The 23,906-nt window shown below is 47.7% G+C and overlaps 1 protein-coding gene across 1 annotated transcript; it reads right to left on the bottom strand.

The window, feature by feature from the left end:
* Window positions 1–8,667: 8,667 nt before the first annotated feature.
* Window positions 8,668–10,954, bottom strand: LOC132665093 (glutathione S-transferase theta-2B-like). The gene is given in 4 exon segments (XM_060611899.3): window positions 8,668–8,877; window positions 9,182–9,355; window positions 9,445–9,595; window positions 10,734–10,954. Coding segments are annotated over 4 exon segments (756 nt in total).
* Between the last annotated feature and the right edge of the window lie 12,952 nt (window positions 10,955–23,906).

The raw sequence follows: 23,906 nt of genomic DNA, 5'->3' as shown, positions 1-23,906 counted from the left end.
TCACAGCCCTACGGTGAAGGGGAGGAGCAAGAGAAGGGAGGAATAGACAGTAACCTGGAAGCAAGGTGGGGAGACAGAGATAGGGAGGAGGGCAGCAAGGGACTCTCATTCACTCATTCATTACTCATTTGCTCATTCATTCACTCATCCAACAGAGAGGCTCAGACAAACCAAAAGGCCAAGGATAGGTGACCAGAGAGGAGTCTTTCTTATATCTCCCAGCCTTCTAAGCGGACCTATGATGTAACTCTGGTGGGGCCCTGGGAGGGATTGACCACCTGCCCCCCGGATCTTCAGGATGGGGCTGTGGCCCTGGCACAACCCTGTACCCAGGAAAGCCTCCATTAACTCCTGCTATGCCACCAGCCATGACCACTCTTCCAACACAGCCAAGCCCCACATGGGTCATAGGGCTCACGGACAGGTCAGTACTGAGGCTTTGATTCTAGACTCCAATACAGGAGACAGGGATAGCCATGCCACTGACCCCAAGGGCAGCCACAGGACCTGAGGAAAGCCAGGGAAGGATCCCACCATCTGTCAAACAGAGATTTTGGCCCCCCTGGCCCTCTAGGCAGGGTCAGCGGAGGGAGGCTGCCTGGCTGGTCTGAGCTCATGCCCACCAGCAGCTCCTTCAGCACCATAAAGTCAACCAGCGTCACCTGGGAACTTGAGACGAAAGCCCTGCCTCTCGGGAATTTGTCTGTCCCTGTTCCTACCCAGCTTCTCTCTGGGCACTTGCCTACAAATGAGCAGAACCAGCACGAGTCAGGTGAGTGGAGGGTGGGCTCAGTCTGCAGCCCCACCCTCCAGCACCTTGGCCTTGCCCACGCCTGTCACACTCCCTCATCACCCCTCTCACCTGGGTCCACACAGGCATGCCCAGGGGGTGTCCTGGACACAGTCGTCATGCCAGCTCGGGCACTCATTCATGCGGGCATGGGCCTACAAGTGAGATGGCATCAGGGGGCTGCTGTCTGGTATTTGCAGGCAGGGTGGGGGCAGTGGCCTTGAGGACCCTGGTACCTAGCCATTCCCACCTCCCTCAAAAACTTGCAGGCCTCTGGCAGAAGAAGTCTCTGCCATTGATAGATTCCCCCTTCATCCTGTCCTCCACCCAGCTCTCTCTACCCCACTCCACCATCCAGCGGTCAGGCCATGCCCCCACCCTCCCCCCAGCTGGTTATGTACCCGGGCAATTACAGTTCCTGGGAACTAACGCCCAGTCCTCAGCGTGGCTCAAGAGCCTGTGCTCATCTTGCCACGTTGACCTTGGTCTCCCAGCATATGCCCTTGGCCACACCCGGCTGCTGGAAAGTCAAACACACTCGACCTTCCTGCTTCCAGCATTAGCTCAGGCCCTTCCCTCTGCCGAGACCAATTTGGGATTTAAGGTCACCTCCAGGAGTGTCTTCTGTCTCTCCTCCTGGCAGGCAACCTGGGGATCCTGCTACCCCTCCGTCCTACGATGGTGCCCAGCATGGCTAGTTCAGTTGTGGCCTCCCTCCCGGACATAGCTGTCACCTACACTAAACTCACAGTGACTGTTTAACTTCATTAACTTTATTGTTCGTTTACTTCTTATACTTTATTGCAGTGTCTGTTGAAAGAGAAACCATCCAATTGTTTGAACAACAAAGTAGCTGGTTTGGATCTAGAAGGCACAGGCTGCCTCCACCCCCAACCCCCTGGGGAAAGATGGAAAAGGCCCAGGAAAGCAAACAAGTATGAAGGATCTCTGAAAGGGAGGCCATCAGAACAGGATCTGAGGGGGAAGACAACCCCCGGGGCCCCCAGGGCAGGACAGATGTAACATGGGAGCCTGGACCCAGGCTGGAAATGACACAGGGTGGACCAAGGAGGGGCACCAAGGCCCAGGGAAAGGGGCTCAGAGCCCTAGGTTAAGGACCCCATTTGTTGGTTGGCAGTGACATCTACTGTCACATCTAAGAACTGCAGCCGCATGAGCCACGTGGCCTCCTGCCGTAGCAGGGGGAAAGGGGGTGCCTGGGAGACTGGATCCTGGCTCTCTCATAAGAAAACTACTCACTCACTGGAAAATAAATATTGGCAAATGGAACTGTAAGAAACTTGAAAGTGTTGTGTACTTTGACAAGGTCTGTTTCTGTGACATAAGTGCAATTTCCCAGAAGTTTTGTGTTCAGGCACGTGGTTGGTGATGAGAAGCCCTTGACTACAAAACAGGGTGTTGGCTTTCAGTGATTTTTTTTTAAATTTTTTTGTTTAATGTTTATTTATTTTTGAGACAGAGAGAGACAGAGCATGAATGGGGGAGGGTCAGAGAGAGAGGGAAACACAGAATCTGAAGCAGGCTCCAGGCTCTGGGCTGTCAGCATGAGCCTGACCCGGGGCTCGAACCCACGAACCGTGAGATCATGACCTGAGCCGAAGTCGGACGCTTAACCGACTGAACCACCCAGGCACCCCTGCTTTCAGTGATTAAAGACGCTGTGTTCTTTCCTTCTTGAGACACCGCTAAGATGCTAGTGAAACCATTCACCAAGGGTTAACCAAGAGTTAACAAGGCGGGTAGTGCAGCTCAAATCTTTCCCCCAAATCTGCTTCTCTGCCACCTTGTTTCGGTAAGATAATATTCATGCTCGATGCCATGATAGCCAACTGTGAATTCTGTTGTTTTGCAGGAGATCAAGTTTTCATAAAGAAACCAGCCAGGGTAGGTGGCTCAGTGGGTTAAGTGTCCGACTTTGGCTCAGGTCATGATATTGTGGTTCATGAGTTCCAGCCCCTCATCAGGCTCTGTGCTGACAGCTCAGAGCCTGGAGCCTGCTTCGGATTGTCTCCTTCTCTCTCTGCCCCTCCCCCACTTGCACTCTCTCAAAAATAAATAAACATTAAAAAAAAAAAAAAAAAAAAAGCCAGCCAGAACCCAGAACCACTGACTCTCTCTTTGAGCACAACAAAATGAGATTGACCCTCCCATATTTACCAACTTTCTTTGGCTGAGGAGTCATGTGACTTCTCTCCCCTTTCCCCAGACCTTCTTCTGATGGCCTTTAAAAATCCCTGACTCAGGATCACTTGGGTGGCTCAGTCAGTTAAGCATCCCACTCTTGGTTTTGGCTCAGGTCATGATCTCACTTTTCCTGAGATCTCACCATTCCTGAGATCGAGCCCAAAGTTGGGTTCTGCTCTGCACTGACAGTGTGGAGCCTGCTTGAGATACTCTCTCTCCCTCTCTCTCTGCCCCTCCCCCACTCACATTTTTCTCTCTCTCTCTCTCTCTCTCTCTCTCAATAAATAAATAAATACACCTTTTTAAAAAAATCCCTGGGGCATCTGGGTTCCTCAGTCGGTTAAGCATCTGACTCTTGATTTGGGCTCTGGTCATGATCTCATGGTTTGTGAGATTGAGCCCAGTATTGGGATCTGTGCTGACAGTGCAGAGCCTGCTTGAGATTCTCTCTCCCTCTCTCTCTCTCTGCAACCCTCTCAAAATAAATAAATAAACTGTGAAAAACTTTTTTTGTTTGAAAATGGCCTGTGATAGCAGAATCGAATCTATAACTACAGAGGACGAACTATTGGGTGCCAGAGGGAAGACGGGGTGAGGGCATTGGGAAAATAGCTGAAGAGGAGTGGAGGTACAGGCTTCCAGTTATGGAATGAATAAGTCAAGAGGATGAAAGGTACAGCACATACAGTCAATGATATTGTAAGAGCATCGTATAGTGAAGGATGGCAGCTACATTTGTGAGCACAGCATAAAGTACGGAGTTGTCAAATCACTATATACCTGAAAGTGTATACCTGAAAATAGCGTAACTGTGTGTCCACTAAAAAGTATTTTTTAATAAATGATTTTTAAAAATCATTCCATTTCCGGAAAAAAAAAAAAAAAAAAGACACACGATACCCTTACCCAGCAATGCCATTTGTGGGAGTGTCCCACAGTTGTATTCAGCAGTGACCCATGAGGGCAGTGGCAGTAATAGTCACAGATTACTGGTCCATTAGCAGGAACTGGGTGGCCCTGTTCCCGTCCACAGGTGTAGTGGCCACCATGCACCGTAGTAAAGCGCCCTTTACTCAGTGACTCAGTGAGCTCATACATGCAATGTGCTCAGAGCTGGGCGTGGCTCATCAGAAGCATATTATACAGGGGCACCAGGGTGGTTCAGTTGGTTAAGCGTCCGACTTTGGCTCAGGTCATGATCTCATGGTTCATGATGAGTTCAAGCCCCGCATCAGGCTCTCCGTTGTCAGCGCAGAGCCCACTTTGGATTCTCTGTCCCTCTCTTTCTCTGCCCCTTCCACACTTGCATTTGATCTCTATCTCCCTCTCTCAAAAATAAGTATTAAAAAAAACTTAAGAAAAAAGAAGCATACTATATAACTCAGCTGCCCCAGTTCTAAAAAAAAAAAAAAAGTTCTCTAATGAAATGACCATGTATCAAAATACTTCTCAATAACTAGTGTCTCCCTGACACCAGTGTCTCCTGGTCCATCACACCAACCTTTTCACCGGTTACCACTTCACTGCTATTTTCTTATTCAAATACAACTACAAATCTCTCCAAAGATGCAGGATGCCACAAAATAATGGCAGCAGATGCCTTTGACCCACGGTCAGGTCTGCAGACTTGTTTAGAAACCTGTATGACCGTGATTTCACTGTTTGAAGCCCTTAGGGCAGGATTCATCGAATGGAATATACAATGAAACTGTCAAAATTCAGTCACAGTTGGTCTGAAACCTATTTGGTGTTAGACGCATTGAAGCAAGCCCAGGCAGAGCTCGCAGCTCATCAGGAAAAAAATTCTCCATGCTAACAACCTCATTGGTATCTCATTTTGGGACTTAATGCTGATGCTAGACAACTGTGTGATTTTACGCAGCTGGAGTGTTTGGATTCCAGATGTGTATTTGACTGACCTCTCCCTGTGCCTTGTCTTGTATCTGTAACTGGAAGCAAGCCCCAGATACCAAAACAACGTGGCCTGAGACCTTATGGTGCTGGACAACTTATTGCAGGTTATGATCATGTGGGTCTTCACTTTTTCTAAACAGACTGAGCCTCCCAAGCACCTCAAAAAAGATTTTATTTCTAAGTAATCTCTACACTCATTGTGGAGCTCAGACGTACAACCCTGAGCTCAAGAATTGCATGCTCTACTGACTGAGCCAGCCAGGCACCCCAATAATCTATACTTTGAACCCAAAGATACAGGGTGGTGAAAAGTACGTTTTAAGAATCAGTACAGATGTGAATTTTTTCTCATGCAACCTCACTGAAACCATATAATGGGGTATGTTTTTCTTTGAGCAAGTCTATACGATAGATCATTTTCTAGAAAGTATCTCTGTCTGTACTAATGTAAAAATAAATGAATAGGGATGCCTGGATGGCTCAGTCTGTTAAGTGTCCGAATCTTGATTTTGGCTCAGGTCATGATCTCATAGTGGGTGGGTTTGAGACCTACATCGGGCTCTGTGCTGACTGTGCAGAGCCTGCTTGGGATTCTCTCTTCCTCTCTCTCTGTCCCTCCCCCCGCTCCCTCTCTTTTAAAAATGAATAAATAAACATTAAATATTCTATCTATCTATCTATCTATCTATCTATCATCTATCTATTTAAAATACCATACTGGCAAGGCTTGGGATCTCCCTACTATGGACTAGATATTTGAATTCCCTTCTCCAAATTTATATGATGCAATCCTACCCCCCAAGGTGATGGTATGAGTCCCTTGTGAATGAGATTACTGACCTTATAAAAGAGATTCCAGGGAACTCTTTAGCCCCTTCTACCACATGAGGACATGGAGAGAAGACAGCCATTTATGAACCAGGAAGCAGGCTCTCATCAAATACTGTATCTACGGGCATCTTGATATTGTGCTTCCCAAACTCCAGAAGTGTTGAGAAATAAATGTTTGTCACTTAAGTCACACTGCCCAAGGTTCACAGGGAGGAGGCATGAAGTGGTGGTTATGTTCTGACATGACCGACTTCCCTCTGGGTAAGGAAGGCTGCCAGGCACAGATGGAAAAGATCCCAAAAGTTCTGGACTCCAAGAAGGTGGGGGTGAGGAGGGGGACTTTAGGAGGAGGAGAGGGACCTTGGGAGGGTCAGGGCCTTGGAAAAGTACTGCTGAGTCCGACTTGGAGGAGATGCCATTCCACCTGGTGAAGATGTGATGGGGCAGATGGCCTGGGACACAGGTACAGGTAGCGTGCCAGGTTCATGGTAGGGCAGGACACTGTGACTAGCATCGAGGACTGGGGCCAATGAGAGGCCACCTCATTCCCACTGGGGATTCACCAGGAGGGCAGCTGGAGGCTAACTCTTTCACCACCTGGCAGAACACACCAAAATCAGGGTGTAGGAAACCGACAAATCAAAACTGAAAAATAGCCACAAGCCCCAGGATTAGGAGACAGTTCCAGAGAATAAAAAAGAAGTGCCAAACCATCAGCTTTCTTGGATACTGATCTGTGCCAGGAGACTCATGGCCGAATTTTGAACATCCTGGAGCAGGCAGCCAACAAAACAGTCCCACAATCCCCACCAGAACTCTACTCATATATGCTATTTTGTATTTCCAGGATCCCCTGAGGAGTCTGGAAGAGGGACTGATGGTTGGACACATGATGGATTTGAAGACAGAAGTCTCCCACCTGGCTCAGGGCTTTGTTTCAAGCCACCCTTCCATCACTGTCAGGGATCTCATCACAGTTAGTTGGGGGTGGTGACACCTGGGGTTGAGCCCATTGCTTCTTACCCAGTATTCTAGATGTTAGTATGGTCCTGGGTCAATGTCTTCTTATCTTCTGTTTGGTTGAACTCCTTCCCAAAAAGCACACCTTGCTTTTGTTAGGTAGCTCAGGAGAGGTGCACAGCTGACATTTTCTATCTTCCCACAAGAGTGCTATTTTGGTTGGGTATAAAATCTTATGTGGGGAAACCCATTTTCCTCAGAATCGTTTTTCTCTTCTAGCACTCCTGTTCAAATAAATGAAGACATTTTGATGCCCAGGCAGAAATGGCCACAGGGATGCAATTGACCACCAGCTTCTCCAAGAACAGAGGTTTTTAGATCATGCCCTACACCATGGGGTATTAGACACAGGATTAAGCCCTGCCCTTAAAACACTGATACCATGAACTGAGTAGGAGGCTAGAGGAGGTCAAAAGTTCTGGACACTGTCAACATCCCCGCACCAACAGGTCTTTGCTCTGGGGGCAGTGATTCTCCCATAACTGCAGTTGAACTCAGTTTGCAGTTTTCCAACACAACACTCTTAGGACCATTGTTTTCATTCACCCTGAGAGATACCAGAACCCTCTTCCATCAGTCCCTTTTCCAAGGTCTGATCTAAGTTCTATGGGAACATCTTTGGGGTTCTGGAGGCAGCAACACCCTCCTCAGAGACCTAAGTTCTACTTCTCCTTCAGCACCTGGATTTTAATACTTCCAATTTCCTCCCTTGGTCCCCCAGCCCTAGGGTTATTGGCTGTCTCTGGGATAATCTGGGTTTTCTTTGCCAGTGGAGTTCTATCATGCCTGGTGACCAATTCTTTCTATTACATTCTCTCTGCTAAAATTACTGATGTGGGCTTGGTCATACAAATAAACCCAGCTGATATACACGGTAACTTATGCGACAATCTATAACCCCATAGTTTGCTGTTATGCTGAAACTGCCGGAAGACAGGAGTGCTAGTTGTCTTTTAAGTTTCCCAGACTTCAAAAATCATTACCATATCCCATGAAACACCATCTATATCCCTTAGTAGTTTTCAATTCTCATTGATTTCTTAATATTTTGTTGTCCTGGTACCAATGCTATACTGACTTGTTATCTGTGAGGTTACTTTGGTTAACTGTGATGAGGGTTATTGGAACATACTTTTATTCCATACATATAATACAACAGTGTAATAAAACCAATAAGTCTGGGGCCTGGGTGGCTCAGTTGGTTAAGCATCCAACTCTTGGTCTCAGCTCAGATCTTGATCTCAAGGTCATGAGTTCAAGTCCCAAGTTGGGCTCCACACTGGGCATAGAGCCTACTTAAAAAATAAATAAAAATAAAAAAACAAAAAACAATAGTTCTTGGTTCTTCATTCAAGTTGGAGTCTTCATTATTTAAAAAAAAAAAAAATTTTTTTTAATCTTTATTTTTGAGAGAGAGACAGAGTGTGAGTAGGGGAGGAGCAGAGAGAGATGGAGACACAGAATCCAAAGCAGGCTCCAGGCTCTGAGCTGTCAGCAAAGAGCCCGACACAGGGCCCGAACCCACGAACCATGAGATCATGACCTGAGCCGAAGTCGGACGCTCAACCGACTGAGCCACCCAGGTGCCCCAAGGAGTCTTCATTATTTTTAAAAGACCAATGACATTTGCTGATTTTTAGTTGATTTGTTTTTCTTCATGTTATTGAATTTTCAGAGCTTTTCACATATGGTAGATTTTAGTCTTCTATTGATTATTGTATCTGCTGCACTGAGAAGAAGCACTACCAGGGGCATAAGGTATCCTGCCTGTGCAGAGCTCCTCCTGGGATCAGAAACAAGACACTGAGGCAAGATGGAAAAGATGAAAAAGGACAAGTACGAAACTAAGAATGAATCTTTATTGCTAATCTCCTGGCCTCCAACCATCAGTCCCTATTCCAGATTCCTCAGGGGATCCTAGAAATATAAAATAGCATATAGAGGGAGAGTTCTGGTGGGGGCTGCAGGACTGTTTTGTTAGCCGTCTGCTCTAGGATGTTCAAGATGGGGCCATGGGTCTTCTGGCACAGATCAGTACCCAGGAAAGCCTCTACTCAGTCACGCCATGCTGCCAGTTTCAGCTGTCCCTCAAATAGGTCACAGCCAAGAGCCACAGACTGTGGGGACAAGGATGGGAAAGTTAAAGTGATACTGAGGCCTCAATGTCAGGCCCCTTCCCCAAACCCCATGTAAGGCCCAGGGCAGTGTGGCCAACATTAGGGCCCAAGAGCACCAGCATGAAATACACACAGGAGGGGAGCAGGAAGTCAGGGCTCCATCACTAGTTCAAAGAGAAACTTGCTCTGTGATTCTGGGCAAATTCCTAGCTTTCTGTAGGCCTCAGTGTTTCTGTCTGTGTAATGGGCATGGTGATAGGAGGAATGCTGCCCACAGATGATCCTCCTCTGGCCAAGCTGGTACCTGCACCAGCTCCTCCAGCACCAAGAGGTCAGCCAGCGTCACCTGCTGGCTGTTGAGGAAGGCCCAGCCCCCCAGGAACTTGTCCTCCAGCCACTGCAGTGCCCGGTCCGTGGTGGCCCTGTTGCGCTCCACCTTCTCCTCAGTCACATGGACTCCAATGAGTGGTGCCAACACCTAATGGGGGCAAAGGGTGGGCTCAGGCCGTGGTCCCTGCCTCCTCCCGGGTCCCTGACAGTCAACAATCCCCAGATGGCTCTCCTCACCTGGGTCCACAAAGGCACGCCAAAGGTATCATGGATGCAGTCAGCATGCCATCCCAGGTACTTGTGGGCATGAAAACGGGCCCAAAGTTCAGATGGGTACCAGTGGTCTGCCGTCTGGTACTTAAAGCTCAAGTAAATCAAGATGGCGGTGCTGGAGATAAGGGCAAGAGCAGCGACTGTGATGACCCCAGTTCGTGGCCTTTACCCCAGCTGCTCCCATCCCTCAGTGGGGTTCTGGGGCTTCTCTGTACTTGCTGGCCTCCACTCCTACCTGCAGCTCCCTGGGCATTGCCTCCTCTCTCTCCCCTGACTCTACCCTCCAGAGCTCCCTCGTTCCTTTGCTATCTCAAGCAAGGAATCTTGGCCAGACCTGCTGCTTTGAGCATCGAGAGCCTTCTCTCTGTGATATCACAACAGCGGCTCTCTGAGCTAGAGACTTGTCGTCCCATTTGTGCATGAGGAAACAAAGGTTCAGAACAGTGACTTGTGCAAGGCCTCACAGCTCAGAAAAGGCTCTCTGGGCCTCTGCAATCTTGTATCAAGTCTAAGTGCGTGGGACAGAGGCCAAGAGGGGAAACGTCCTCAGATCTGCCATGGGTCCCTTCTGACAGGGTCCTCTGGCCATCACTCCTGCAGCCACCTGACTTCTTGTCCTCTATCTGCCTGGTGGCTGGCCCTCACCATGGGTCGTGCCCTCAAGTCCTGGCAGACCCTGGAGGGTAGCCTGAGGAGTCAGAAGAGGCCCTTTTGGCTTCCATTTGTCGAACCTGCTCTCTGTGCAACACTGGGTAAAAGTTTCCATGTTCTCTTTTAAATTTTTTTAATGTGTATTCATTTTTGAGAGAGGGAGAGAGAGAGAGTGAGCATGAGCAGGGGAGGGGCAGAAAGAGAGGGAGACAGGATCTGGAGCGGGCTGCGTGCTGACAACACTGGAGCCCGACGCGTGGCTTGAACTCACGAACCATGAGATCATGACCTGAGCCAAAGTCAGACACTTAACCAACTGAGCCACCCGGGTGCCCCCACATGTTCTCTTCTAGTAACCCTCAGTCTGGGGGAGGAGAGGCTCTGCAGTCCAGAAGGGAGGAGGAAGGCAAAAGAGGTACAGAGGCATGTTGTATCAACCCACCCCCCAGTCATCCTGATCACCTCCCTCCCCAGCTGTCAGCTCTCACCACACCCCTCACCTTCACCCCCACCTACCCCTTGTGGTCTGAGAGGGCACACAGTGGGAGAGCCAGAGGCCAGGTGAGCTGGGGGGCTTAGAAGGAAGGAGGGAAGATGAGCACCTTTCAGTCAAGACGAAGTCACCATCCTTGAGGGTGGATACCTTCTGCAGGATGTTAAACTGGGAGAACTCCCCGCTCACGAGGTGCCCAGTAGAGGAAAAGCCCTTCGGAGCAAGAAACACACCTGCTGTGCCCTCCCTCTCCCTTCCCCAGCCAGAACCCCAGGGGCCAGGCTTGGCTAAGAAACAGCTGGGTCTGTGGGGAGGGCTGTGTGGGGCCATGGCAGGGCCATGGCTGGGCCTTGGGACCAGGAATGAGGATGGCCTCCTTGCCCTGTCACCTCCCAGGGTGGCTGAGGGGTTTCAGCGGGTGCAGTCAGGTGCTCCAGATGGATGAAGAGGAGTTATTTGTCCAGAACTGGGGTGGGGAGGGGGAAGGGAGGCAAAGAGGGGAGGCTCAGCAACTCTTACCTCTAAATGCTCATATTGTGGCCATGTCCCCAGGGTCTTTAGGGTTTTATGACTTTAAATACAGGCTTTCAAGGCAGGAACTCTGAAAATCCAGTTCAGTAGTTTCTTCCCGTCACACAATGTGGAAATAACATTATCCTCCTTTTCAGAGGGGAAAGCCTAGGTTCAGAGGGTCTGTGACCTGTCCAAGGCCACACAGCAGAGGGCAGTCTCTGGTGGGAGACACAGATGAGAACAAAGGCAAAAGAAATGTAGATAAAATGAAATTTACTTACAACTTGCAGCCCTTTGATAAATACCAGAGACGGAGACAGTGTGACTTTCCTCAAAGAATTCACAACTGCCTTAATGTTAATGTTTTGCCAGAGGCAAAAAGCAACATTAGTTTGACAATAACCAGACCTCCAGGATCATGTAATTCTTCTGTAACACACAGAAATCCCTTTCAAGACTTCCTTTGTCTCTACCTGCCTCTCCCCCACCCAATTCCTAAATACCTAATCAGTTGCACCTCATGATCCCAGGGCAACTCTTTCTCCCTCCAGTCTTGTCTCCTGTCTTCATGCTATAATAAAAGGATTTTTTGCACCCAAAATGTCTCAAGAATTCTTTCTTGACTGTTCCCTCACTGGCCTAAAATTATTTTTGGCGCCTAACGTGGGGCTATTCCTCTTGTCTGGACGCTGAGCCTTGGTGCAAACTTGGTGAGTTATTCCCTCTTCTTTTATTTCAGGGGCTTTTCAAGAATGTGGTCTTACTGGAACACTTTCATGTCAATTTCTCAGGCTACACTTTTCTAGCCCGTGGCTATGTTACAGAGAGGAACAAAAGCCTGCCTTTTGGCTGGAAGTTAGTACCTTGATCAGAATGGTAATAAGACGCAGAAACTTGGTGCTCTCTCTGTATTCTTATTCTTACACAGAGTTGCCTTTCTTGGGCACGGGACAGCCACCTAAGTCACTGGGACGGCTGCCAATTGTAAGACTCCCATGTGAGGTTTCCTCTTCATTGGTCCAATTGTGATCCCCTCCACATCTCTGGTCTAGCTCTTCTACCTGAGAGACCTCCACTCAGAGCCAGCTAAAACCAAAACCTGATTGAATTAAAACCCAACTGGGACCGTTTCCTAGGGAAATTGGCTATAAAGACTACATGTGTTGAAATGTCCCTTAGACCATGATGGATTTCCATCTTTACTATTGTTCATCAATGTCCTCTACTGACTAGTTAAATTGTAACGTTAGGTATTTCCCCTCCTGCAAATTCTTAGCATTTCCACAGGTTAAAACAGCAGGGTCTCTTGCTCCATCTACCGGCACCTATTGTGTCTGGGAAAAACAATAAGGAAGCAAAGGGATGTCGACATCCCTTCAGGAAAAAAGTCAGTACTCAACATGGCTCTTTGAGGGATGCCTCTTGTCGCTTTGAACACTAGAAACCCTTGATATGATCCTGAATGGGACGCCACCCGGGAGTCAGGGGGGTATGGTAATGGACTTTTCCACTTTTATAGGACAATGGGATCTTCCTCTTCAGTCCCTAAGGACTCCCCGTTGGGGCATCTCTTAACCCATTGGAACCAATTTGGATTGCAAGATTTAAAGAAGAAAAGACTCATCTTCTGTAATAATGCATGGGCTCATCACTCCCTAAGACACGAGGAAAAATGGTCCGTTAATGCAACAATAAACTTAAATACTATACGCCAACTAGATATCTTCTGCAGGAAACAAGGCAAATGGACCAAAGTGCCCTATGTCCGGGCCTTCATGACCTTAAATCAAGATCGTGACATAAAGGCTTCTTACAGAATGTGTTTAGCCACCAAGCAGCTTAATAAACCCCCTCTGGACATATTGGATGATGATTGTCTAAATAGGCCCCCTCCTTCTAACAAACCTGGGCTACCCGAGGAATCATCATCCAGTTCAGACAAAGGGGACATTGACTCTGTTACTACCCCTCCTATAAGCCCCAAGATTCTTCTGCTCCCAACCCAGCTGGGCATGCCAGGAGCGGAACCCCCATCTTCCAGGAGTTCCTCCAAAATCTGGACTATATCCCCCTCGGGAGGTTGCTAATGAAGAAGTGGGCACAATTAGAGTCCCTGTCCATTCTCCATTGCAGACCTGGCTCAGATAAAACAATTAGGATGATATTCTGAAAACCCTTGTCAATTTATTGAGGGTTTTCAACAGTTATCAATTATGTTTGATTTGACCTGTCAAGATATCCATGTTATATTAACTCGTTCTTGTACCCATGAGGAAAAGAACCCTATCTGGGCAGGGACTCAAGAATTTGCTGATGAACTAGCAGCCAGAGATAGAGATTGTTACACGGTAGGGGGCGCTGCTGTCCCAAATACTGAACCACATTGGAATTATGCAGGCAGGCAAAGGGAAGGAGGAAACCAAAAAGATCGCTTGTTTAATAGAAGGAATGAAAAAAGATTCCAAACCTGGAAGCTTTGTTAAAATTCAGAAAGTTCCTCAAGGAGCTGATGAAAATCCAGGTCTATTTCAGGGTCGTTTGGTAGCAGCCATTAGTAAAATATACAAATCTAGACCCAACATAGCTTGAGGGAAAAACTATATTAAACATGTATTTTATATATATCAGTCATCACCTGACATCCACCGAAAATAGACTAAAATGGTTTAGACCCTTCACCCCCCATCCAGCGCCTACCAGAGGTAGCTACTGGAGTTTCTATTCATTTATTTTTACTTTTTTTTTTTTTTTTTTTTTTTTTTTAACTAGGCTCTGTTTCTTGTGTGGGGCTTTGAACTCACGACCCTAAGATTAAGAGTCACCAACTGAGCAAGTCACGCACCCCTGGAATTCTTTTTTTAAGTTTATTTATTTTGGGGGGGGGGGTAGAATCCCAAGCAGACTCCAAACTGTTAGTGCAGAGCCCGATGTGGGGCTCAAACTCACAAACAGTGAGATCATTACCTGAGCTGAAGTCTGACGCTTAACTAACTGAGCCACCTAGGCGCCGCGTCACCCCATTGAATTTTTCAAAATAGAGATAAGGTCATGTGTTTTTTAATGTTTATTTCTTTATTTTGAGAGAGAGGAAGAGAGGGAAATAGAGAATCTGAAGGAAGCACCCCTCTCAGCATGAACCCAACACAGGGCTTGATCTCATGACTATGAGATCACGATCTGAGCTGAAATCAAGTCAGACACCTAGCCGACTGAGCCACTCAGGCACCCGTTAAGAGATAAGGTTTTAAGACAGGAAAAGGACCAGAAAACTAAACTGCAGGGTAAAATACAGGCCTAAATAGTGGCTACCACTGCTGTGGATTCACCCCAGTGCCAGACTAACCAGGGGCCAAAGAAAAAGCCAGTATCAGAGAAAGGACCAGGTAAGACGTCGTGCTATAGGTGTGGCCAGATGGGACATTGCAGCAAGGAATGTCCAAACAAACATTCTCCACTGGGGCCATGTCCTGTCTGTGAGAAAGAAGGACATGGGAAGAGAGACTGTTCTCATTTCCAGAGAGAGGCAGCAACTCACTTCCCATCAGAGGGCAGGAACCAGAGGATCTGGCCTGACAGGGCCCCAAGGCTGCTCAGATGACTGAGCCCTGGGTTGCCCAGGGTGTGGAAGGTGAGTTTATCAATTTCCTTATTGATACACGAGCCGCTTACTCTGTTGTTATTCAGCACTCGGCCTTACTTGTCTTTCTAACCATAAAATTGTTGGCATAGAAAGGGAAACAAAAACATGCTGTCAGACAATGCCTTTAACCTGTAAATACAAAAGTCAGTTGTTAGTCATGTTTTTCTCCTCCTTCTGTCTTGCCCCACTCCATTACTTGGATGAGACTTAATGTATACGCTAGGGAGCAGGTTTGTTCTTAGGAAGATGGCTTATTAACATCTGGAGAATTAAAACCTTACCCTGATATCCCTTCTAATATGTGGAAGGAAGTAAAGCCACAGGTCTGGGTTTGCAGTGTCCCAGGACAGGCTCTTAAAGCCCAACCAGTTAAAGTGACCTTAAAGGGGGCGCCTGGGTAAAATAAAGCTGGCTTACAACCGTTTATTGATAAGTTTCTCAAACATGGTATTTTAAGGCCTTGTCAATCTCCTTATAATATTCCAATTTTACCAGTAAAAAAGCCAAATGGGGACTATCAAACTGTGCAAGACTTAAGAGCCTTTATAAACGAGGCAATTGTACCCATCCACCCCATAGTGCCAAATCTATATACTGTTCTCACCCATGTCCCTGGTGATGCTATCTGGTTTACGGTTCTTTGATTTAAAAGACCTCTTCTTGGCGCACCTAGGTGGCTCAGTTGTTTGAGAGTACAACTCTTGATCTCAGCTCCAGGTCATGATCTCATGGTTAGCGAGATCAAGCCCTGCGTTGGGCTCTGCTTGGGATTCTTCTCTCTCCCTCTCTTTCTGCCCCTCCCCTGCTCACACGTTGGTTCTCTCTCTCTCTCTCTCTCTCTCAAAATGAATAAACACTAAAAAAAAAAAGTTAAATATTTTCTACACTCTGCCTGGCATCTACATAATCCTCTGGGAAGGTAGAGAAAGCTGATCATACTTTTTTTTTTTTTCTTAAGAGAAAAAAGAGCCAGTGGAGGAGAGGGGCAGAGGGAGAGAGAGAATCTTAGGCAGACTCCATGCTCAGTACAGAGCCCAACACAGGGCTCTATCCCATGACCCCGGGTTAACGGCCTGAGCTGAAACCAAGAGTCGGATGCTCAACCAACTAGGCCACCCAGGAGCCCCATATTAATCATACTTTAAAATGACACCTTACTAAACTTAGTCCAGAGACAAAATTAGGTTACTCTCCTATCAATAGAACTTGTCAGAATGAGGACTACTCCACAACAATCTATAGGACTCAGCCCTTTTGAGTTGTTATACGGCAAACTACATCTTACAGTGGACCTGATGTTAGATGATTATAATACTTTATTAAATTATTCACTCGAGGCTGGTTTAATTCATAAGTTACTTAACAAATATGCTGATCACATGCTCCCCAAACCTGATTTAACTATAACTGAAAGTCCACCCATGTAAGCCCCAGAGACATGGTTTATTTAAAAGATTGGGAAAATAAATAAAATAAGAGATTGGAAGTGAAGGGGTGCCTAGATGGCTCAGCGAGCAGAACATGTGACTATTGATCTCAAGGCTCATGAGTTTGAGCCCCACATTGGACGTAGAGATTGCTCAAAATAAAAATGATTAAGCAAAGTTTTTTTATTTTTTTATTTTACGTCCAAGTGGGTTAGAATATAGTGCAACAATGATTTCAGGAGTAGATTCCTTAGTGCCCTTACCCATTTAGCCCACCCCCCCCCCACAACCCCTCCAGTAATCTCAGTTTATTGTCCATATTTATGAGTCTCTTCTGTTTTGTCCCCCTCCCTGTTTTTATATTATTTTTGTTTCCCTTCCCTTATGTTCCCCTGTTTTGTCTCTTAAAGTCCTCATATGAGTGAAGTCATATGATTTTTGTCTTTCTCTGACTGACTAATTTCACTTAGCATAATACCCTCCCGTTCCATCCACGTAGTTGCAAATGGCAAGATTTCATTCTTTTTGATTGCCGAGTAATACTCCATTGTGTGTGTATATATATATATATATATATATATATATATATATATATATCACATCTTCTTTATCCATTCATCCATCGATGGACATTTGGGCTCTTTGTATACTTTGGCTATTGTTGATAGTGCTGCTATAAACAGGGGGTGCATGTGCCCCTTTGAAACAGCACACCTGTATCCCTTGGATAAATACCTAGTAGTGCAATTGCTGGGTTGTAGGGTAGTTCTATTTTTAGTTTTTTGAGGAACCTCCATACTGTTTTCCGGAGTGGCTGCACCAGTTTGCATTCCCACCAGTTTGCAGTGCAAAAGAGATCCTCTTTCTCCACATCCTCGCCAACATCTGTTGTTGCCTGAGTTGTTAATGTTAGCCATTCTGAGAGGTGTGAGGTGGTATCTCATTGTGGTTTTGATTTGTATTTCCCTGATGATGAGTGATGTTGAGCATTTTTTCATGTGTCAGTTGGGCTATCTGGATGTCTTCTTTGGAAGTGTCTATTCATGTCTTTTGCCCATTTCTCCACTGGATTATTTGGTTTTTTGGGTGTTGAGTTTGATAAGTTCTGGATAGATTTTGGATACTGACCCTTTATCTGATATGTCATTTGCAAATATCTTCTCCCATTCTGTCGGTTGCCTTTTAGTTTTGCTGATTGTTTCCTTTGCTGTGCAGAAGCTTTTTATTTTGATGAGGTCCCAATAGTTCATTTTTGCTTTTTTTCCCTTGCCTCTGGAGATCTGTTGGCTAAGAAGTTGCTGTGGCCAGGGCCAAAGGGGTTTTTGCCTGCTTTCTTCTCAAGGATTTTGATAGCTTCGTGTCTTACATTTAGATCTCTCATCCATTTTGAGTTTATTTTTGTGTACAGTGTAAGAAAGTGGTCCAGGTTCATTCTTCCGCATGTTGCTGTCCCGTTTTCCCAGCACCACTTGCTGAAGAGACTGTCTTTATTCCATTGGATATTCTTTCCTGCTTTGTCAAAGATTGGTTGGCCATATGTCTGTGGGTCCATTTCTGGGTTCTCAATTCTGTTCCATTGATCAAGGTGTCTGTTTTTGTGCCAGCACCATACTGTCTTGATGATTACAGCTTTGTAATATAGCTTGAAGTCCGTCAACATGTATTGATTTCAAAAATACATTGTTTTAGGGGCGCCTGGGTGGCTCAGTCGGTTAAGCGGCCGACTTCGGCTCAGGTCATGATCTCGCGGTCCGTGAGTTCGAGCCCCGCGTCGGGCTCTGTGCTGACCGCTCAGAGCCTGGAGCCTGTTTCAGATTCTGTGTCTCCCTCTCTCTCTGACCCTCCCCCGTTCATGCTCTTGTCTCTCCCTGTCTCAAAAATAAATAAACGTTAAAAAAAAATACACTGTTTTAAAAATCTCAACAGGAGAGTTTCTTTTTTCCCTTATTCTGTCTTCCGAATCAGTGTGCATTTTACACTCAGAACACGGCTCAATTCAGAGGAGCTGAATTCCAGGGGCTTGATTGCCACATGTGATTGGTGGCTGTACTATTGGAAACCTCATGTCTGGTCCATTTTACCAGCTCAGGTCAAAGCTGAATGACCAATCGAGTCTTTTATTCTAATTAGCATCTCAAATATCAAAAGATTGGCACTAAGAGTCACTTATTTGTAGTGTATGTCATTTCCTAGTATAGGGATGACACATAGTAGGTACATGACATGTCTATGCAAGCAAAGAGGATAAAACCCCACGCACTCCTATTCATTTAAGTCATTAGGAAACTCTAATATCATGCTCATTTTTCCACAGAGAGTGGGTATGGCTGAATATTTTAAAGAAGGATGTAGGGGCGCCTGGGTGGCTCAGTGGTTTGAGTGGCCGACTTCAGCTCGGGTCATGATCTCGCGGTCAGTGAGTTCGAGCCCCGCGTCGGGCTCTGTGCTGACAGCTCAGAGCCTGGAGCCTGTTTCGGATTCTGTGTCTCCCTCTCTCTGACCCTCCCCCGTTCATGCTCTGTCTCTCTCTGTCTCAAAAATAAACGTTAAAAAAAAAAAAAATAAAAATAAATAAATAAACGTTAAAAAAAAAAAATTAAAAAAAAAAGAAGGATGTAGATGTCTCATCTGCCTCAGTTACCTTGAAAAACCTATGTTGTGTCTGCTGCCTCCAGTGCATCTATTCATGGCAGAAGGAGCCCTGTGAAGAAGGATCATTGTGGCCCATTCTGTCTGCAGTCACTCGGAAGGATAAGATCAAGACAGATGGCCAGCTGGGGAAGCTGGTGTCCAAGATCGAGGACCTGGAGTGCTCTTTGAGAACTACTCTAAGCTTCACAGAAGGATGCTGAAGGACCAAGGTGAGGCATCTGTCCTGTCCCAGGTCCTGTGACTCACCTCCGGGACATGACATAGGAATTGGCCTCGGCTAAGTGAGATGTTGAAACACAAGGTCCAGTCAAATATAGGTGACCCTTATAGACCAGACCCTTTCCTGTGGGCAAGGAACACTTCACCGCTATCCCAGGGGGAGGCAGGCAATCTCCTTTCTATGCAAAGCTCCAGTTGGGGAACACAATGTAAGGAATTACAAGAGGAAAAGGACAAGTTTCCCCCTCTGGGCCCCGTGAGGAGCAAGAGGTCTAACGGCACAGGGTGAGAGTGGTGACCCTGCCCCCCAACCCCACATGGAGTGCACTACAACCCATCGTGACATCTGCACAGTCACAGTGGACTGTCAAACTCTCCCCCCTTTTCCTCGCTCATAATCTTTCTTACTAACAACACCCTGTCAAACTTTGCCTACGGCTTTCAATTAAAACACAGCCAGTACACTTCATATTAATATCATGAATTATATGTCGTTAGCATATTCCAGCAGGGTAAGGTCACAGAAGACACTGTTTTTTAAAATACAATACAAGTTACGTTTGTTTTATTTATTTACAAAATTGGAAAGAGAAATGTCAGTAACTTGAAATCCTAACTCCTTAACATATTCCGAGTTAGCACTGCATTGAATTTCCTTCAAATTTTTCTGCTCTGTTTGGTTTTTATATGTATGTATGAAAAATCTATAGAATCCCAGCCTGAGAAATGGTGCCATGAGGTGACCCAGGTCGTCCACAAGACTCTGCAGGGGTTGAGGGGACTCCTGATCTTGGGCACCTCCCAGCCTGGATTGGAGGCTGCTATGGCCCCTACTTGATGGCAGGCTGCTATGTGCCCTTGAGGATGCCGAGCTGGGCCAGGGGAGTTGCCCTACTTGATTGACAGGGAGGCTCTGGGCCTCTGTCTTCCACCCCCTTCCCCCTGGAGCCTGAACTAGGAGAAGTCAAGCCCACCTCCGCACTGTCTCACCATATTGATTGGCTGAAGTGCTCCTTGTTTACCTTGAGAGGTTTGGGCGGGATAGGGTCCTGCAGAACTGGGTTCTTGAACCCTCCAGGGACACTTTTCACAAAGAACACAATGTGACCTGCTCCTCCTGCAGTCCGGCACACGGTGGCCCAGCAGGTGCCTCCAGCCCTGTCTCCCAAATTCAGCAGCCAGTGGAGGCCTCGGTCCAGCAAATGTAGGGTGTCCACTCCCTGGGAAATGTTGTCAGTACATTCACTTGTGGCAGTGGCCATGACCTTCGTGCCCTCCCGAGAGGTCATGCGCATTTACAGCCACCCCAGCGTGCTCCTGGAGGTTGAGGTTCCCTGAGGGGCACTTGCTTGCCTTCTGCCGTTCCTCCTGACTCTCTCCACTCCATTTCCTCTTCCTGTTCCACACCATGCCCCTTCTTTCTTGATTCATTCTCTTGAGTCCAGGACAGGAGGATTTCTGGAACCAGATTCCTGATGGAATAATTATTTTTTTAAAATTGTGTGACCTTGGTAGCTGTAAGGCAGAAGACAGTCATGTGATTCCAGAGGCCCCCACCCTCTCTCTGGGGCAGGAGAGCACCAAGAGGGGGTCTGCCAGGGCAGACCCAGGCTTCCAGGGGGGTCCTCCAGCAGTGTGGGCCCAGCCCTCCTCATTCCAGCCTTGCTCTTGGCCCACCACTCAAGGCTGCTCGGCAGGATTCAGTCATGCAGAGCTCAGGTCTGGAGCCAGGGTGCTGCTGAGAAAGTGGGTGAGGGGGTGGCGGGGAGATTGTATAGACACTGGAGATGCGAGGACCTCCTGTGCCTGGATGGGACCGGGTCTTTCAGGATGAGAATCGTCCAAAGAGAGAGCAGGGAAGAGTCACACAGGAGATTTATGGGCAGGAAATAAATAGAAAAGAGCCGGAAGTGGGAAGTAAATTATATGCAGATGGCTGGTGTCTGCATCCTAATCCTCAGGATCTGTAAAGCAGACTTCTGCGCACACAAGGGCAGCGACAGTGATGGGGTGGCCTTGGGGAAGGGAGGGTGAGGTCAGGGTGAGGTGAGAACTCAGGCCGCTGCCCCCGGGATTTGCCCCAACCCCAGATGGCAATTCTGTCCTCAGGGCTGCAGTCCCCCTGGAGCCCTGATCCGATCCTTTCTCCAATGTGATGAGGAGCAGGTCCAGGGTCTCTAGGTCCTTCCCAGCCCTCAGATTCCATACCTGGGACCAGGAAGCAGCGCCTGAGCCACCCCATCCCTCCGAGTGGCAGTCACTGTCCCCAGCACTTTGTGTGCAAGACACCGCCCGCCTCCCAATTTCCCTCCCCCGGTGACCACCTGGCCTCCTTCCTGCCTCCTGATTCCTGTCCATTTCCCGTCTCCTGGTCAGCCTCCACCTTAGTAGTTTTCTCCAATATGGGGACAGTGGAACCACAACCATGGGTATACTGCGACCTTCCCTAACCAGTCAATCCATCAACTAATCGATCCAGCCAAATCCAGGGGCACCTTCATGGTTGTGCTGGGCCCGTGGAGAGTGACCACCAATTCCCCGTATCATGTGACCTGTGCCTGCTCCGACCTTAGGTACTTGGGAGACACTGGACGTTCACACAATCTTGTCCTCCACATGGGTCCCCGAGCCCCTTAGGGAGGGTGACCATGACATTAGAGGTAATGTAATTTATCCAAAGTGGCCCAGTCTATAGGCGAAGCAAAGGGAAAACACCCACAGGTGCAGCCACAGAAACACCTGTGCCTGCCAGCCTTGGCCCTGAGCACTGGGAGGAGTAGGGGAGGGCCCGGGCAGGCACAAGAAAGATCACAGTGTGGTCTATAAGCGTGGTGGGGGGAGCAGGCCCATTGCTGTGTGGTTGGAGCAGTGGGATGTGACAGGGGCAGGAACCCCAGCCCCACTGCCTCTGTCCTGGGCCTGTTCAGTCCTAGGAGACAGCTCAGCGGGGCTGTGAGAGCCAGTGTGTGCGGCCGGCCCGGAAGCCTTCACACAGGCCTCTAGAATTCCTGCCAACGAGGGAGGGCCTCGGGACAGCCGCACAGAGGTCTCTCTCACAGGGAGGCAAGTACGGGATTTATTCTGGTCCAGGGACCCAGGATTTGGATGAGGAGAGGAGGAGAGAAATGTGCTCCAGGGAGCACCTCTCACCTCGCTTCTGCAGAAGGTCCCGGGAGCACGCGCAGGAAGGAGGCCGAGAGGGAACATTCTCTGTGATGCCCACCCCGGGAGCGCCCTTTCACCCACGGGCAAAGCTGCGGGTGGCCCATGGAGGTGCTGCTCCGTGACCTGAAGGTGCAGAGGGAGAGGGTCCCCGGGTGCCCAGCGCCCGGCTCACACGGAAGCACTTTGTCTCCAGTTCAAGCGTGCGTGACAGAGTGCCTCATCGGACCGCCTCTGTCACAGGTCGCACCAAACCCGACCCAGTAACTGCCCCTGCTCGATTCCTAAGACGTGCGAGCCTAACATCGCCGAGGCTTTGATGCTTGGCAGAGGCAGAGCAGAAAAGAGCCGGTCTTGGGGGAAAGAGAAACTTTAAATAACAAAGCAAGAAAAGATGATTCAAAACAGTACACCCTAAGCCAACAGACACGACAGCTCTTATTCCTACATCATTAAAATACGAGAAGAACACACATTTCCTTTTCTCTCTGATTTCACACCCCCCCCCCCCTTCCTCAGTCTCCAAAGCTGCAAGTATAACCTGACTGCTCCCGGGAACCGTTTCCTGATGCACCTGAGGGCTGTTCCCTCCCTGCGGGTTCTGCATCCTCGCTGCTCGAATCATATCTGTGGACGATCCAATCTGTAATGACACAAGCATGTGTGGGGCTCAAACTCCCAAATCGTGAGATCATGATCTGAGCTGAAATCAAGAGTTGGATGCTTAACCGACTGAGCCACTCAGGCACCTCCGGTCAATAATATTTTAATAACATTGTACGGTGACTACACTCGTCATGGTCAACAGAGTAATGTATAGAATGATCCAATCAATATGTTGTGCACCTGAAACTAATATAACATTGTATTTAGATCAATTATTTGCACTGGATATATATCAATTATACATTATAATAAAACAGAAAAAAGAAGATAATGAATAATGGGCAACCTAGTTCCAGATTTATACTAGTGCTCAAAAACATCTGCTAAAAGAAAGATTTCAAGTTAATCATTGTCTTGATACTGGGATAGAAAGAATACAAAATAAAAATGCGTGACCTGGCAGTCTCTCTCACTAGTAAATTCCAACAGAAAGCTCCTCACTAGCCCATCTTCCCTGTCCTTAACCCCCAGCATCTGGATGCGTGTCTGAGGCCAGAGAAGCCAAACTGAGGCTCAAAGCCTGAGTCAGATGTCGACGCCCCCTAGTGGAGAAAGATACTTTGGGGCCTGAGCTGAAGGACTGAGTAAGGGAGAGAGAACAGGCTGGTCTCCATGACTGCACTTCTAATCCTGACCCTCCCTCCCTCTAGATGTCCAGGCCTTTCAAACAGACAGAGCCTTTTCTTTTTTTAAATGTTTATTTATTAATTTATTTATTTATTTTTGAGAGACAGTACAAGTAGGGGAGGGGCAGAGGGAGAGAGAGACAGACAAACAATCTCAAGCAGCTTCCGCACTGTCAGGATGGGTCTGATGCAGGGCTCGATCCCACTAACCATGAGATCATGACCTGAGATGAAATCAAGACTCAGAGGCTTAACCTACTGAGCCACCCAGGCACCCCTGCAGGGCCTCTTGGTCTTTGGACTGACTCTACCAAATTACCGGACTCCTTCATGGCTTGCACCAAGCCTAACTCTGCAGATGTGAGACACATGGCATT

Source organism: Panthera onca, chromosome D3, assembly GCF_046562875.1.
Source record: "Panthera onca isolate mPanOnc1 chromosome D3, mPanOnc1 haplotype 2, whole genome shotgun sequence".
Taxonomy (NCBI): Eukaryota; Metazoa; Chordata; class Mammalia; order Carnivora; family Felidae; genus Panthera; species Panthera onca.
The sequence above is the reverse complement of the archived record's forward strand: the minus strand, read 5'-3'. Positions and strand labels throughout refer to the sequence as shown.